This window comes from Puma concolor, chromosome B2 (genome assembly GCF_028749965.1).
Source record: "Puma concolor isolate L17-30 chromosome B2, mPumCon1.1.hap2, whole genome shotgun sequence".
In the NCBI taxonomy this organism is placed as follows: domain Eukaryota; kingdom Metazoa; phylum Chordata; class Mammalia; order Carnivora; family Felidae; genus Puma; species Puma concolor.
The window spans coordinates 41,237,267-41,254,290 of NC_141671.1; the positions used below are offsets into that span (position 1 = coordinate 41,237,267).

The window sequence follows — 17,024 nt, forward strand, 5'->3', positions numbered from 1 at the left end:
CGACCCCTCCAAGGACGGGAAGACCAGGGCCTTACAGGATGCAGTTTTCCCTTGTTGACACCCCTGGTGAGGACAGGTTGGGGAGGGGGAGGCAAGAGCCCTCCCCATGAACTCCTCAGGATCCTGGGGGAGGGGTGTAATTATTATCACACTCACCCCCCGACTCCTATTTCTGTGTCACACTGTGTGGGCACTCTCGTTGCTAATTTGGTCTATGGGACCCCCCAGCGCCACCCTCCCAGTATCCCCCTGCTTCCGGCTGAGAACCCTGTAGGAGACTGTGGAAACCGCCCCCCCCACCCCCCAACTCCCCGCCGCCAACACATACTTGTTCCAGAAGCAGTTGAAGGGAGACAGAGGAAACCAGTTCCCTTCACCACCCCAGTACATCCTCCCAGTGGACCGTCTCCCATTGGCCACTTCAGCCCAACGGCCCCTACCCCCTGCTTGGTCCCAACCCCTTTCATGGGGGGGGGGGGCAGATAAGAGTGAGCATACACAGGCTGAGCCAGGGCCCCTCCCACTACTCTGGAAACCTGGTGAACCCAGAGTCTTGGAGGGGCCTGTGGACTCCCGAAGGCCCCAGACCCCTCAGAACATGGCGCTTTTCCGCCTCTGCTGAGAGATCCAGCCACCGGGGTTCATGTCCATCTGGAGCATCTTCATCACCCACTTGTCACGACGGGCACCTTCAATGAACTCATTCAGAGACAGCTGGCCTGGGCAAGGGGTAGGAGAGATGGTCATGCGGGAGAGTGGAAGAAATGGGGTCGGGGGCGAGAGGAGAGGCCTTCCCTCCCAGGGCGCGTCCTCTTGCACAAACCTAAGCCTGGTACACAAACGGGCCTGCAGTCCCAGGGCCCAAGCTCGGGGCTTGTCAACTCTCCAATTCTCCAGGAGTCTCCCGGAGGCTTCAAGGGTCTCTTTCAGGGGCTTGCTTTGCAAAGGAATTTAAGCTTTCCTTTTGCCCACGGTGCCTTCAAAATGGTCCTGAGGGCTCTTCCGGGTGTGTCCCCAGCCAGCTCCCTCCCTCCACAGCCTTGGGGCTGGTGCATCCAGCTGCAGGGAGGAGGCCTAAATAGCCTTGGGGGGCAGGGGGGGCTATCCTATGCCCATCTCTCAAATACATTTACCCTATTTATTCCTCTGGAGCGTTTTTATCCCTATTTTCCAGATGAGAAAACTGAGGCCATGCTAGCAGTTTAAATGGTTTGCCTGAGTCCAAAGCTCCTATTCTCTTGCTGTGCTTGCTGGGCCGGCATCAGCAACTCCGGCCGGGGCTTAAATCACTCTGGTGAACATCGCATCACGTGCCAGTGACGCCCCTGTTATTTTGCGTCCTCCTCTCTGCACCCGGCTCACAGATGAGGATAACAGTGGCTGGGAGGTGGCGGGCCTTGCCCAAGGTCGCAGGGCCAGAAAGTAGGGGTGCTGTGGTGTGGGCAGCCCCGCCCCCTTACCATCTCCGTTCTCATCCACCAGAAGGAAGATCCTATCCACCACTTCCTCGGGTGTGAGCAGCTGTCCTTGCTGCTCGGCCTCCTCCTCCACCCTGCAGGCTTTCTTCAGTTTGTAGATCGCCTGCGAGAGAAAACCGCCAGCTCCCTCCCTCCCTCCCTCTGCCAGGCCCTCAGCCCTGCGTCCCCAGCGCTGCCCCCCAGCCTGTGCAGACCCAGACCCAAATAAAAATCCACCTGTCCTCGGGCTGCTCTCTCAGGGTCCCACTGGCCTAGTTCCAGCTGAAGAGTGTCAGGCCTCATAGGCCACTTCACCCTGATGCCCTGTGACTGTCAAAGTGAAACCCAAGACCCTCAATGAGGGATGGACCCGGCACTGTGATGTTCCCAAGTCCACTTTGCCCAGGAGGAGATGGAGACCCAGAGGGGAAAAGAGGATACTTATGGACGTGTGTGTAAAACAGGACGAGGGGGGATACCGGCGTTTGGACGAGGGAAAGGACAGGTTTCTGCCTTGCCCTGTTTCCTCTCCCCATGAGGCGGCGTTGGTGAAGTGAAATGGGGAAGAGACAGACAAATGTGAGGGTTTTCCTCAGTTCCTTGATGGGGAGCTCCGTGGACAGAGCCTGTCTTGTCGATCCCTAGGCCCTCACTGCCCAGTGCAGTGCCTGGCACAATGTGGGTCCCACTGACCCGGGTCTGAGAGCCCCGGGGCTAGGGCCAGCCGCAGTGCCTCCTGGGATGGATGAACTCGGGCAAACCACAGAACTGCCCCGAGGCGACTTCTTTATCTGTGAAATGGGCAGACAACCGCCCCCTGGGAGTGCAGTTCTAGGGCGGTAACAGGGTGACGCAGGTCAGGGGTCAGTCTGTGCTATAGTAGGTTCTTTCTTCTACTCTCATTGCTTTTTTTTTTTTTTTTAACTTTTTGTAATGTTTATTTACTTTGAGAGAGAGAGAGAGAGAGAGCATGAGTCAGGGAGGGGCAGAGAGGGAGACACAGACTCCGGAGCAGGCTCCAGGCCCTGAGCTGTCAGCACAGAGCCCGACCCGGGGCTCGAACTCACGAGCTGTGAGATCATGACCTGAGCCGAAGTCAGAGACACTTAACCGACCGAGCCACCCAGGTGCCTCTCATTGGCACCTCTCATGCCTCATGCCTCTCACCTCTTAATTGCCTCTCATTAATTTACTCTTCTTTTTACTAATTTCTTGAGATGACTTCTAACATCAGCGATTTCCAGCCTCTTAATTTTCTGACATCTACCTTTTAAGGCGCTAAAATGCTCTACAAGTCCAGCGTCGGCCGCACTCCACAGCCGATTATGTTACGTGAGCATTATAATCCGGCTCCGTGCACTTGGTGCGTATATGCATGTGATGTAACGTCTTTCATTTATGGAGGAGTTAGGAGTGTACCGCCTTATTTCCAAACAGATGGGGATTTTTTTAAGGTGTCTTTTTGTAGTGGATTTCTAGCTTAATTCTGACCTTTGTCAGAAAGCACCCTCCGAATGATCCCCGTGCTCCTTCCCCCACTCCAGCCCCGGGGGCCCCAACTTGAGGGGCTGGGCCTCAGAGCCCAGCAGTGCTCACGCGCCCAGGCCCCACGGGCGGATGCCGACCTCCACAATGTCGAGCAGCTCCAGGCGGTCGATGCAGCCGTTGCGGTCCTTGTCATAGATCTTGAAGGTCCACTTCAGCTTGTGTTCCAGGGTGCCCCTCAGCACGAGGTTCAGGGCGGCCACATACTCCAAGAAGTCGATGGTGTTGTCCTGCAGCGGGAGTGGGAGCTGTGAGGTCCCTCCCGCCTTCCCCAGAGCTCAGGCGAGGGCCCTATGCTGGGCCGTCCGTGCCTACAAATCCAAGGCTTTGCTTCTGGCCATCCATGTGGCTTCAATGGCCTCGCTGGTACTGTTCTCCACCCCGGCATCCTTTCCCACTCTGTGATCACTCAACTCTACCCGTCCTTCAAGGCCCAGCTCAAGGGTCCCCTCTTTCAGGAAGCCCTCCTTCTCTGACCACCTACAGTGTTCTGTCTCTCTTGCTCCCTCTTCTAACATTCACAACACTTACACTTTACTCCGCACAGTTTGGGCCTTATTCTGGCATCGCCACTTGGCCGTTTCGTAAGTCTGTCTCATTCTTGAGCTGTATTCTACATATGCTCCTGGAGAAAAGAGGGGCTTACGTTGCCTTCGTCTCCCCTTTGTGCTTAGCATGGCGCCACTTATGTGCAGAGTCAGGGTCTCAAAAGTATTTATGAATCAACGAATACGTGATTGACTTAATTTCAATGTGGGACTAAGGCACCTCTGGAAGATGAGAAAGCAGTGCTCATGGCAAAAATGTCCTTTATCCTTTTACACCTTCCGAGCCCGAGGGGAGGCAGACAGGCGATGGCTCCAGCCCCGCGTGGACATTACCTTCCCTGAAGGACAGGCACCCCCTGTCCCCACCCAGGAAGGAGGGCGGGAGACAGAGCTCAGGTGCTAACCCCCCAGAGGTAGGAGACGGGCACAGTCTGCTTCTGTGGCGACTCTGACCAGGTCACTGAAACTCCTTCTAACACAAATGTGGCAACAATTACTCGAAAAGCAGTCAACAAGAGGCAGGGGGCACACCTGCTTCTTGCCCTTCTACGCCAGTCGAGTGTGAGGGGAGAGGCTTGCGGTGATGGTGTCCGCAGTGGGCTGGTCAGGGTGAGCCTCACAAGGGTGTTCCCGCTTATGGGTGCTCCATCCCGTCTTCTTTTTTTTTTTTTAATTTTTTTTTTAACATTTATTTACTTTTGAGACAGAGAGAGAGCATGAACAGGGGAGGGTCAGAGAAAGAGGGAGACACAGAATCTGAAACAGGCTCCAGGCTCTGAGCTGTCAGCACAGAGCCCGACGTGGGGCTCGAACCCACAGACCGTGAGATCATGACCTGAGCCGAAGTCGGACGCTCAACCGACTGAGCCACCCAGGCGCCCCTTCCTCCCGTCTTCTGAGGGTGGGGACCTCAGCTCTCCAAAGCCAGAAGCTGAGTCATCACTCTCCCAGGAGTGGCTGTCGCTCACAGGACTTCGTCATCAGAAATGACATCACTGGCCCAGAGCACCTCTGTCCTACTGGGTCATGCCACTCAGGCGGCCCCACCCCCAGATCAAGGGGTGCTTGGGTGAGCAACAAGTAAACCACAGAACACAGCAGAACATGAGGCAAATTAGAAAGCCTAAGGAAAAACCAAGAAGAAAACAAAACGGGCCCACCTCAACACCCAAAGTGTCATGTCATATATATATATATAACTATATATATAGCTATATATATAACATGATATATATATGTATATATATGTATATACATATACATATAGATATATACATATATATATCATGTTGGCCATCATTATTTTTTAAGTTATTTTTTAATGTTTATTTTGAGAGAGAGAGAGAGAGAGAGAGAGAGAGAGAGAGTATGGGGGAGGGGCAGAGAGAGAGGGAGACACTGAATCCCAAACAGGCTCCAGGCTCCGAGCTATCAGCACACAGCCCGACACGGGGCTCGAGCTCATAAACCGTGAGATCATGACCTGAGCCGAAGTCAGATGCTCAACTGACTGAGCCACCCAGGTGCCCCCCAAAGTGTCTATTTCAACATCTTTTATGCGGTTACTTCTGGTCTTCCACACCTCCCACCATGTATTTACCTAATCGAGGTCAGACTGTGGCTATGTTATTTCCTGGATTTTTATCTTAAAATGCCCCATGTCTTTAAAATTAATTGAAATCATACCTTTTATCTTTTTGAGGGGTACTCCCCTCAAGCAGTCCCTTGTGCTGAATGAACCTGGTTTAAATATTTTATGTTACACAATGAACATCTTTGTGTGTGTGTATATATATATATATATATATATATGTATATATATATATATATTTACAATATATATATATTGTGTGTGTATATATGTATTTACAATATATATATATTGTGTGTGTATATATATATATTTCTTATATCTCTGGTAATTTCTTTAGGGTAGGTTCTTAGCAATGGCTGTTCTTTTTTTTCACTAGTGTTTAATCCGCTGTTTGTGTCAGTCTATCATTCTATGAGATTTTGTCACACATGACGCTATGAGTAGTATCAAATATCAATGCAAGGACGCTCTCTGTTACCACTTAAGAGTTACCTCCTTCCTCCGACCAGACTTGGCAGCCATTAATCTGATCTCCATCACTACAGCGTATCCACTTGAAGAATGGTATACAAATGGAATCACACGGTATGTAGCCCTTTAAGGTGGGCTTGTTGTGCTCAGTGCAAAAAGCCCTGGGGAGTCACCCAAGCTGTTGAGTGTATCAGCACTCCCTTCCCTGCTATTGCTGAGTGGTCCTCCACTGCATGAATAGCCCCCCGTTTATTCTACTCACTCATTGAAGGTTATCCGGCTTGTTTCCAACAACCGCCCCTCCCCCGCAAGCTTTGTTGAGATATAATTGCCGAATGGCCTTTTAAAGAACATTGTGTAAGTTTAAGGTATACGCCGTGATGATTGGTTGTTCTTTAAAAGATTATTTTCATCAGTAATTGTTACTTATTAAGTTTGCTAAAAATTAACCTTATGTTTTTTTTTAAATAAGAGTAGGAAAATGTATGCAAAATGACTGGTAGGGGTGTCTGGGGGGCTCAGTCGGTTGAGCGTCCAACTTCGGCTCAGGTCATGATCTCATGGTTCGTGAGTTTGAGCCCCGCATCGGGCTCTGTGCCGACAGCTCAGGGCTTGGAGCCTGCTTCTGATTCTGTGTCTCCCTCTCTCTCTGCTCCTCCCCTGCTCACACTCTGTCTCTCCCTCAAAAATAAATAAAGATTAAAAAAAAAAATTAAAAAAAAAAGAGCCTTGTATCTAGCACCACAGAGAGAAAAACCAAAAAACCAAAAACCACTGATAAATCCTTCCTCTCCAGCTCTATAGATTCTCCCACATTCTTCGTCTAGAACATTCTGTCCTGACAGCATCCTCCCTCAACATGACACGGTTACCACAATGAGCCCTTGCCTCCCATGAGGCACACTAGAGTTAGCCCTTCCGGAGGAGTGACCTCAGCTGTAAAGTTGCTCCGACCCCAGGACGAGTCCTGGGAAGCTCCCAGCTGGGACTCATCTCACGCTCTGTGCCGGGCCCTCGTCAGCTTCAATTACCCACAGAGCAATGGGAAGATGATGGAAATGCCTCTGTCCACTCAAGAGTAGGAGCAGAAGTGACAGGCGTGTGATCTGCTCTGTGGGATTACCTGCCCCATTTCTCCCTGAATTGGCTGCATTTGTGCACCAGCCCCGGCCTTAGCGCACGTTACATAAGGATCCCAAATGACATTTGATTTCACCTTCCCTTTGCTTCCATCCCAGTGCATCGCAGGGCAACCACTGGAGAGAAGAGTGTGGCAAGGGAGAGGCGTAGCAGGGATGAGGCGCTCTGGCCTCTTTGCCTCCGCCAAACTCCCATTTCTATCACCCTAGGTTAAAAATTTTTTTTAATGTTTATTCATTTTTGAAAGAGGGAGCATGAGTGGAGGAGGAGGAGACAGAGAGGGAGACACAGAATCGGAAGCAGGATCCAAGCTGTGAGCTGTCAGCACAGAGCCCGACGTGGGGCTCGAGCCCACGAACCGTGAGATCATGACCCGAGCCGAAGTCGGACGCTTCACCCACTGAACCACCCAGGCGCCACGCTGTCACCTCAGATTTGGACATGTGAGCTGTATCTATGAACTCCTGATTTCATTTGTCTCCAAAAGCTCAGACCAGTTGCCCAGAAATCGGACTCACTAACCTAAAGATGGTGCCAATGTGGGGAGTGGAGACGGGTGTGGGTTTGGAGACAGAAACTAAGCGGGAAAAGAAAGAAAGAAGGCTCAGTCCCTGACAGAGGAACTTACCACACCTCTGGAAAGCTTTTCCTCAACAGAATTCCAGTTAATAAATGGAGAAGGGATGGTAGAATGCGAAAACTATCGATGGATGCCAAAGCTAGCAGATGAAAATCAGAGGAGCGACAGGATATTGACTTCTCTCAAAGTAGCTCCCTGTAAGATGCTTATTAATTACAAAGGAAAAATGGTAACTTTCCGGGGGAGAAACCTGGCAGACATCATGTAACCAACCCCTGTAATGGGACAAACCAACATCATGTGCCCCCGACAGGGGGCACTGAGAAGGACATGAGATCATTCCTGGGGCATTTCTGCCAGAAATGGAAAACCTGAGTCTAATCACAAAGCCACACTGAACAAACCATAATTGTGGGATGTTCTACCAAATTAACTGGCCTGCAATCTTCAAAAATGTCAGCGTCAAATAAGACAAAAGCTAAGCATTGAAGGCTCTCAATTAAAGACTAGAGACAGGACAAGTAAATGCAATGCGTGATCAGATCCCACCCCCCCGCCCCCCCGCTCCAAATAAGAAAAACAAGCAAGCAATATAGAGAACACATCACATGTCAAATTGACAAAACTTGAATATGGATTAGCTAATAGAATTGGGTCAATATTGAATTTCCTGATTTTCATCTTTGTATTAGGTTATTGAAGAGCACGTCCTTGTTCTTAGAAAGAACACACTGAAATACTTAGGGGTAAAAGGATGTGATGTCTCCAACTTTCTCTAAAGAAAGACAGACACGCACACGCACAGAACGATCAAGCAAATGAGGCAAAAGGTACAATTGGACAAATTGTACATAGGAGTTACTTATGCTATTCTTTCAACTTGGTATACATTTGAAATACCATCAAAAATAAAAGTTCTAAAGAAAGGAAAACAACAATGAATATAATTTGTAAAAGAGATAAGGCATAAGGAGTACAGCTGTACCAGGTCCACAGGCTTGGCAATCCCCCCTCCCCATTTAAGTTTCTTTACTTAGAGAGAGAGGGAGGGCACATACACACACAAGCAGGAGAGGGGCAGTGAGAGAGGGAGAGCCCCAAGCAGGCTCCATGCTGCCAGTGTAGTGTCCCACGCGGGGCTCAAACTCACGAACCGAGATCATGACCTGAGCCGAAACCAAGAGTTGGACGCTTAACTGACGGAGCCACCCAGGTGTCCCTTGACAATCCCTTTTGGATCTTGAGTTGCTATCCTACTGAACTTTTAGGTGAATGTGGGGAAGATTGATACATTTATGATAGCAAATCTTGTTGTGTGTGATCTGGTTTGTTTTAAAACCATTTTCTCTCTTAAAAACAAAACAAAACAAAACAAAACAAACTGCCTTCTAAGCAGGCACACTCGACTGGGAGTCAGGACCCTTGAGTATACGACCTTGGGCAAATCAGCTCACTTCCTCTTGTCCCAGTTTTCTCTTCATTTCATTTGGATCATTAAATGGGCTGCAGAAGGCTCGGAGGAGAGGGGGCAGAAGAGAAGCTTGGAGAAGTCTGAATGTACTCTGTGCCCCACGAGGGAGTCCATAGGTTTCATCTCTAAGGAGGTTTCTGTTGCCCTGACGCTACCCCACCCTCCATCCCCCTACAGATGCATGCTAACTGGTACCCGGACAAGGTCAGACACTAACAGGCTTTCCCAGTGATTCAGCCTAGAAAGTGAAGCTCTCCACGCATGGAAAAGTACAGAGGTGGGGCGCCTGGGTGGCTCAGTCGGTTAAGCGTCCGACTTCAGCTCAGGTCACGATCTCGCGGTCCGTGAGTTCGAGCCCCGTGTCAGGCTCTGGTCTGATGGCTCAGAACCTGGAGCCTGCTTCCGATTCTGTGTCTTCCTCTCTCTCTGCCCCTCCCCCGTTCATGCTCTGTCTCTCTCTGTCTCAAAAATAAATAAATGTTAAAAAAAAAATAAAAAAAAAAAAAGAAAAGTACAGAGGCTTTCCCCAGATTAATTATCTAGGTCCAACAACCACCCCCCCTCAACTCGGTGGGGGGGGGCTGAAGTAGGTACTTGAGGCAAATCGAATGATTTGAAGGGTCGTGGAGGCCCTGGTGAAAGCCTTAAATAACGAAGGGGTTTCCATTTCTGAATTCTATTTCCAGGGGTGGATTGACAAAATGCAGTATCTTCTCAGCTGCAGGTGCCACTGGAAGGCTTAAAGAAATCCTGTGGTGGAATGATCTCATGGAATCTTCCATGGCTTGGAGAGTTGTAAGGGACTTTTACATGATCCGTTCAACTGCCCGGTCAGTGCAGGAGGCCCTCCCAGCATGCTGGAAGGGAAGACCTGACCAGTCTCAATTCCAAGGACCCCAACGAAGGGGGATCACAGTCTATACCAAGAGAGCTCATCCTTTTGGGACAGCTCTTTAGCTCCTTATCTTTAGAGTGACAGGGGCTCTGGTGGGTGTGGGAGACCAGGTCCTTGGGCTGTAGAGCCTTGGCCAAAAATACACCAATTGAGGACTGGACTGTGTGCCCTTCTGCCCAGCCCACCTCCTCTCAGCAGGTGGACAGAGGGAGGCAGAAGAGCAGAGAGGGGAGAGAAGATGAGATGGAGAGGAGAGAAGGAAAGATGGGAAGGGACCAAATGATGGGGAGAGAGAAGAGTTTGGGGAGAGACAGGAAACGTGAGCAGGAAATGGAGAGCAGAGCAGGGGGACTGGGGACGGGCCGCTCCCTCCCACCGGTGATGCTCCTTCAGCTCAGTGGGAAACAAGCTGTCCCCCGCACCCCCTTCAGTGCCTTACCCCATTCTTGTCGAAGGCTCGGAACATGCCCTCTACGTACTGGGTGGCCTCCTCGTTGCCTGTGACCTTGAAGAAGCGCTTAAACTCATGCATGAAGAGAGAGCCACTGGGGCACTCCACCACGAACTTCTTGTACCACTCCTGGAGCTCGGCCACGTCCATCTCGCCGGCCGCCTCCGCCTCCTCCCAGCTGAACTGCTGCCCCATCGCGGCCTGGAGGGATGTCGGGGGTCTGTGCCTCTTCCTGGGCTTCTGCCGATTGATGCCTTAGGCCGGGGCCCTCTTCCTCCCTTTCCTCTGCCTGGCCGGCCTCTTCATCATCTCCTGGCCACTGGGCAGCGCAGGGGCGGGCGGCAGGGGGCGGGGCCGGGCCAGCTAAGCGCCCTAAGATCATTAGAAGATTCCCCTGGAAGGTCTGACCCCCAGTCAGCTAAGCTCCCCCAGCCTCACCCCTCCCTTCACTCTTGTCAACCCCGTGACTACGCCACCCTGGCAGATTCTGAAGGGGGGAGAAGGGCAGGAAACGGACACCCTACCATCTCACACATGCTCCCTGTTCCATTAGTTGGGCACCGTGCTGCTCCAGAGAGGCCCATCTTGGAGACACAGGAGACTCTGAAGTCCAGAGAGGGAGCGAGACCAACTCCTAGCCCGTAAGATAGAGCCCGCTGGTGATCTGGGCCTCACTCACATGGGCCAGTGAGAAGCAGCAGATTCTATGATGTGAAGGCCTCCAGGTGGGCAGTTCCGTCCCCGAGCTCAGGGCCAGACACCCCTGAGTCTTCAAGTTTTCCATTTTCCAACTTAAAGTACAAATGCTTCCTTCCAACACCCTTCACCCAAGACCTAGAAACAAGGCGTTCCCTACTTTCTCTCCTAAGTGTGAATATGTGAGAAGGATCTGTGAGCGCGGCTTAAAAGATCTCTGAAGGCTCTTACTTTTATGTTTGCGAATTTGTTCCGAATCAATTATATATTCGTGCTTATCTTAATGTAATATTAAAATGATACCTTCCAGAAACCAGAAAATCGAATGCACTTTTCTAGATTTTAGGAGTTGTTCCAGGGGGTCTTGTAATCTCAGGGGTGACACTGCCTGTCTCCCGTTGACCAGTCACTCCCGAATTGTTCTGTACACCCCCAGGCCTGACTCCCTCGCGCACGTACCCCCCTGCCCCCGACCTCCATTCATCCCTAATTTCTTGAAGTTCTTCTAAGTTTTTGCCATTCCTTTAAAAACATTTTTTGTCAGGTTTTTATTTTTGAGACAGAGAGAGAGAGAGAGAGAGAGAGAGAGAGAGAGAGAGAGAGAAAGCACAAGCAGGGGAGGGGAAGAGAGAGAGGGAGACACAAAATCTGAAGCAGGTTCCAAGCTGTCAGCCCAGAGCCCGACGTGGGGCTGGAACCCACAAACCACAAGATTTTGACCTGAGCTGAAGTCGGATGCTTAAGGGACTGAGCCGCCCAGTGCCTCACTGCCATTCGTGAAGTAGGAGCCCCACTTCCTGTCATCCTTCCAAGCACTCATGGATCTTTCTGCCACATCCTTTGGGGTCAGGAGAGTACGGCTCATCGCCTCCCTGCTCCTAACTGTTGCCTCCACTTTTTCCTCTTTTCTCCCTCAAAAATGCCAATCTCTTTAAAGCCACGGGTGACTCTACCCACTTGCCCTCACTGGTGACTTCACTGCTTTGTCTCAGAGCACCAGCTTGGTGACGTGACATCCAGGTGGATAGTGGATCCATCCCACGCTCCGGCCTCAAAGGTCCCTGAGCTCTTCTTCCACCCCACCTCGGCCTCCCGTTCACTTTGGCCCTTGGGCCAGCAGCAGCTGCAGCAACTGGGAGCTTGTTAGAAATGCCAATTCTCAGGTCTCCTCTCCCCTACTGAACCAAGAACCCTGCGCATGGGCCTAGTGATCTGTGTTTGGACAAGCCCTCCACGTACTTCCAATGCACGCTGACGTCTGGGCACCGCTACCATAGGCCTCGCAGTCACGCATTTCTGAACCACCTCCGAAACATTCAAACATCACCGTGGCCTCCCTCTAGCTCTAACACCTTCACCCAACAACGCACCAGCCGGAGACTTGCAACTTGCTGATCTCTTTGTTTTTTAACATCCGTCACCCTGTTCGTATCCTCGCTTTCCTCCTTATCCTCACCCACGGCCCAGGGCCCTTGCCATTTCCTTGCCATGACCTTGACCTTTGTGCTCCTCTCTCCCTCTAAGTACTTGGTTGGCAAAACCCAACCTTGGCTAAAGCCACTAACCGTTCGCTAACAGCTCACCTGCACCCAGGAGGTGACGGTAGTACATGCTAGTCCCCGCTGATGTCACTCTCCCCCTCCTGAGATGACTTTTCCACAAGCCGCCTGCCCTCAGACCTCACTCACTCTCGCGTTCAGCTGATGACCTTGTTACAAGCTTTGCTTCACAGAGAAACAGATACATCAGACGACCACTTCATCTTCCCAGGAGATTTCTCTGCACCTGTGCCCACACACTTGACCTTCTTCCTGGGTTGATGGAAGCAGTGGCCCTTTCCCTCTCCACCTGTAAGCTCGTCAGCTAGGTCTCCTCTCTGCCTATCCAAGCACTTCACTCCCAGTTATTCCTTTTCTCTTCTCCATCCTCAGTTTATCCTTCTCTAATGGATCATTCCTGCCTGAGAATGGCCTTAATATCACCTTTATTAAACAAAACAAAACAAAACAAAACAAAACAAAACAAAACAAAACACAAAACTCCTTCCTTGACTCCACATTCAGGGTCCCATTATGGGACTTTCATATGATTTGCCTTCACGAGTCACAAAATAAATATTCAGTAAATAAATATTAAAAATATTTTGTCACCCATTGGTATAAAGATGAATATAATCCAGTCTGGACTGTACTCTCTTCCTTCCTTCCCTCGTTCCTTCCTCCCTCCCTTTCCTTCCTTCCTTCCTTCCTTCCCTACCTCTCTCCTCCCCTTTTTATTTTTCCCCTTCCTTCCGTATTTTGAAATAAATTAAACATTTTTTAAAGTATTTTTTTTTTTGGGGGGGGAGAGCACATGCAGAGAGAGGCCGAGAGAGGGGGACAGAGGATCCAAAGCAGACTCTGCACTGACAGGCCGACAGCAACAAGCCTGACGCGGGGCTTGAACTCACAAACCGCGAGATCATGACCCGAGTGAAGTCGGACGCTCAACCGACTGAGCCACCCAGGTGCCCCATGTCCTCCTCTTATTCTCTCTCCAACTTACTCCAGTGGGATGCTCATCCTTGTCATTCCATGGAGAAGTGGTCACCAAAGACCTGCTTTTTTTCACTCAGTCTGTCAACAGACTCATCCCAGTTCAATCAACGAGTTCTTTCCTCAAACACTCTAGGTTTCAAGAAACCACACTCCTCTGAGTTCACTCCAATCTCACTGACTACTCATCTCCTTTGCTAGCACCTCCTCCTGTTGAACAAATCTCTTTGTGCTTGGGGCTTCCAGGCTTGTTCTGGAAGTTCTTTTCTCACCTCCCCACCTATGCCCTCCCCAGGGGAGTTCACTCATCACATTACATACCATTTGCAGGCTGATCGCTTCCAAATTTGTACCTGCAGCCTGGACCTCTCCCCAGAACTCTGATTTATGAAACTAGCTGCCGAAGAGACATCTCTACTCAGATTGCAAACATGGCAAGGCCAAAATCAAACTCCTGATTCCCTCCCTAGATTCCTCCCCAACCCTTTTTCACCTCAGCAATAGCATTACCATTTACCCAGTTGCTTAGCCCCAAAACTAAGACCCATTCTTCAGTCTTCTTTCTCTTAGATCTCATTTCAATCTACTAGTAGGCCATTCCGTCAGCTCTATCTCCAAACCATATTCTGAATCCTGCCACTTCTCATTGCCTCCGTTACTGCATTTCTCGCCTAGGCCATGTCCTCACACCTGGTCCCCAGCAGCAGGTCCTACCTGGTGCTTCTGCCCCCTGGACAGTAGTATGTTCTAAAGCCTAAACCAGATCGGTCACTCTCCTGCTCCAAACCTTCCTGTGGCTTCCCAGTCACAACTCAGAATTACATCTGCACTCCTTCCCGCAGCCACGATGCAGTATGTGATCTAGTCCTTGCCTGATTGGCCTTCATGTTCCTCTGTCCTGGTCCCCAGACACACACACGGGGCCTTGCCATTGACCTTCCCGCTGCTCTTCCCCCGTGGCTTCACATGGCTGTCTTCTGGACCACTCTCCTCTCCTTGGAAATGTCCCAACCCCACCTCAGGTAGCCATTCAAGTAATTCTGACACTATCTTATTTTATTCACAGAACTTAACTAAATCTTATTCTTCCCCGCCCCCACCCATTTATTGTGTCTTTACCAGAGTCCAACGTCCTTGAGGAGAGGACTTCACCATACACAATGAATTCCCAGGGTCCAGAACAGTGCTTGGCACATACAAGGAACTCAAATACTTATTGAGTAACTGAGCAAAGCTCAGCACACAGTCAGGGCTGAATGAATGAGAGCCATCAGAGCTTAATTTTACAGGACAATCCTTTGGTTCCTTTGAGAGTGCCTGGGCCAGCAGATCCCTGTTGGTGTGAAATGGCAACGGAATGGGCCTTGAAGATCTCCCAGCCCAACGATTTCCAACCTTTCCTCCATCTCCTCACACCGGAAGACAGCATGCGCCCAGCAGCTGCTGTGGCTCTGTGCCACCGGCACCCTAACTGGCTTGGTGTGGAGGAGGTGTCATCATCCCTGTCTCTTCACATCTACTGATACTTAAGCAACACCGAGGAGTAACTAAAGCACAGCACCCGTGCTCAAGTTAAGAAACTATATGAATGAAATGGAACATGATGTAGCCCCTGGCCAAGGAATCTAAAAATCAATTGGCTTTTCACGTGGGTCAGTTGCCCATGACCTGCCCTTAATTATTGCTGAGCTACTGAGGTATAAATATATCATTTTAAAGAGGATTAGGAGCCATATGGAGAAATGATAACCGGAAGTGAGTAATAATAGCGGGGATTTAAGGAGGGCAGGGTTAGGAACTGAGCAGGGATTTGCATAGAGAACCCTGGGGATCACAGGTGGTCAGCCATAAGCCTGGCTCTAGGAGAAGAGAAATGTTTGAGAGCAAGGAACCAGTCTGCTGAGCCTCGGCCCAAAGCCTTAATGTAAATCGTCTCTGTGCCAGTTGTTCTTGTGACCCTGTGGGACTGGGCCTCAACTCTGAAGCCTCAACTCTCCTGTTCCCCCTCGGACACTCAGGCCCAGTGTCAGCCCTGAGGCTCTAAGGATTGCACTGTGTATTATGCTTCTTGTCTTTATTCATACACAATCATGTCTTTTATTCCTTAGATATTTTTCCCCCTAGTCAATCTCTTTACTTCTAAGCTTTAGGGGAAACGAGTATATTCCGCTCAAGTGCAAGGGGAGGTAAGTCTGGATTTTAGGTCTGAGTATCTGCACTGAATACGGGGACATGTGACGGAGGTCTAGGTGGCTCAGGTGGTTAAGTGGCTGACCCCTGATTTCGGTGCAGATCATGAGCTCAGCTCATGAGTTCGAGCCCTGCACTGGGCTCTGTGCTGACAGTATGGAGCCTGCTTGGGATTCTTTTTCTCTCCCGCTCTCTCAAAATAAACTTAAAAAAAAAAAAAAAAAAGTTAATGGGACACTTGGGTGGCTCAGTCAGTTAAGCATCCGACTTTGGCTCAGGTCACGACCTCACAGATTGTAGGTTCAAGCCCCGCCTCGGGCTCTGTGCAGACAGCTCGGAGCCTGGAGCCTGTTTTGGATTCTGTGTCTCTCTCTGTCCCTCCCTCGCTCATACTCATTCTCTCTCTCAAAAACAAATGAATAAACATTAAAAAAACATATATGTGGACTTCTGAGTACCTCCTAGCCTTTGGAAATTAGGTTCTGGGCTGTCCCTGCCTCTAACTGACACACAAATCAGTTTCACCTTTTTTTGTCTCAGCTTCATCTGTAAACTGGAAGGGTGACTAAGTGGGCTGGTCATAACTTGGTTTTCTGCTCTGTAAAATGGAGATAATCATCATAACTACTTTATTGGGTTGTTATAAAGATGAAGTAAGATAGCATCTGTAAATGACTATGTAAAATGCTTGGCATCATGTGTGGTGGTGATTATAATAAGCACGTTATGTGTTTTCTCATCTCAATTAAGCTTCGCATCAACTTCGGTAAGCAAATAAGTAAATGAAACTTCGCAGCTGCTCTAAGGGTTGTCCACACCTTAGCGATACTCTCAGGTCCTTTCCAGCTGGTGTTTAAACAGTACATACAGCACACGAGCGTCTGGAGTAGCACCCAATTTGTATTGCCTCCACTACCGGCTATTATTTAGTCAGTCCATTATCTGTCTGGGGTCAGTGTGAGGTGCTTTATAAGCTATCTATTTTAACACTCCAACCTTAGTAAGTAGGAGGTTTCCTACATTTTACTAATGTGTAAATGGAGGCTCTGACAGGGTGAAGTATCCTGCCCAAGTTTAAATCAGTTAGCTTTGAACTCTTATCTGACTCAGGCCTGACTCCAAAGTCTGTTTTCTCTACTCTGCTACTCATTAATGTTGCAGTAAAACTAAATAATATAATGTAGGAAAGGAGCAAGAGTAGCTTTAACAAGTAGAAGTGTTAAGAAATTATACTGGCTTAAAATAATTGCTGTCGGTACTTAAAAAAAATTTTTTTTAACGTTTATTCATTTTTGAGAGATGGAGGGAGACAAAGCGTGAGTGGGGGAGGGGCAGAGAGCGAGGGAGACACAGAATCCGAAGCAGGCTCTAGGCTTCTGAGCTGTCAGCACAGAGCCCAATGCGGGGCTCAAACTCACAAACCGTGAGATCATGACCTGAGCTGAAGTCGGA

At 49.7% G+C, this 17,024-nt stretch overlaps 1 protein-coding gene across 2 annotated transcripts; it reads right to left on the reverse strand.

Moving 5' to 3' along the window:
* Positions 1-316: 316 nt before the first annotated feature.
* Positions 317-10,517, reverse strand: GUCA1B (guanylate cyclase activator 1B). Of its 2 annotated transcripts, XM_086706851.1 has the most exons (4): positions 10,141-10,513; positions 3,083-3,232; positions 1,461-1,581; positions 317-719 (listed from the first exon to the last, which is right to left on the reverse strand). In XM_086706851.1, exons 1-4 carry the CDS (start codon positions 10,345-10,347, stop codon positions 592-594), a joined length of 606 nt encoding a protein of 201 aa, XP_086562977.1. In that variant the 5' UTR covers positions 10,348-10,513; the 3' UTR covers positions 317-591. The 2 variants fall into 2 exon arrangements, with proteins under 2 accessions (XP_086562977.1, XP_025781819.2); XM_025926034.2 differs by lacking the exon at positions 317-719 and having other exon boundaries at positions 726-1,581; positions 10,141-10,517.
* Between the last annotated feature and the right edge of the window lie 6,507 nt (positions 10,518-17,024).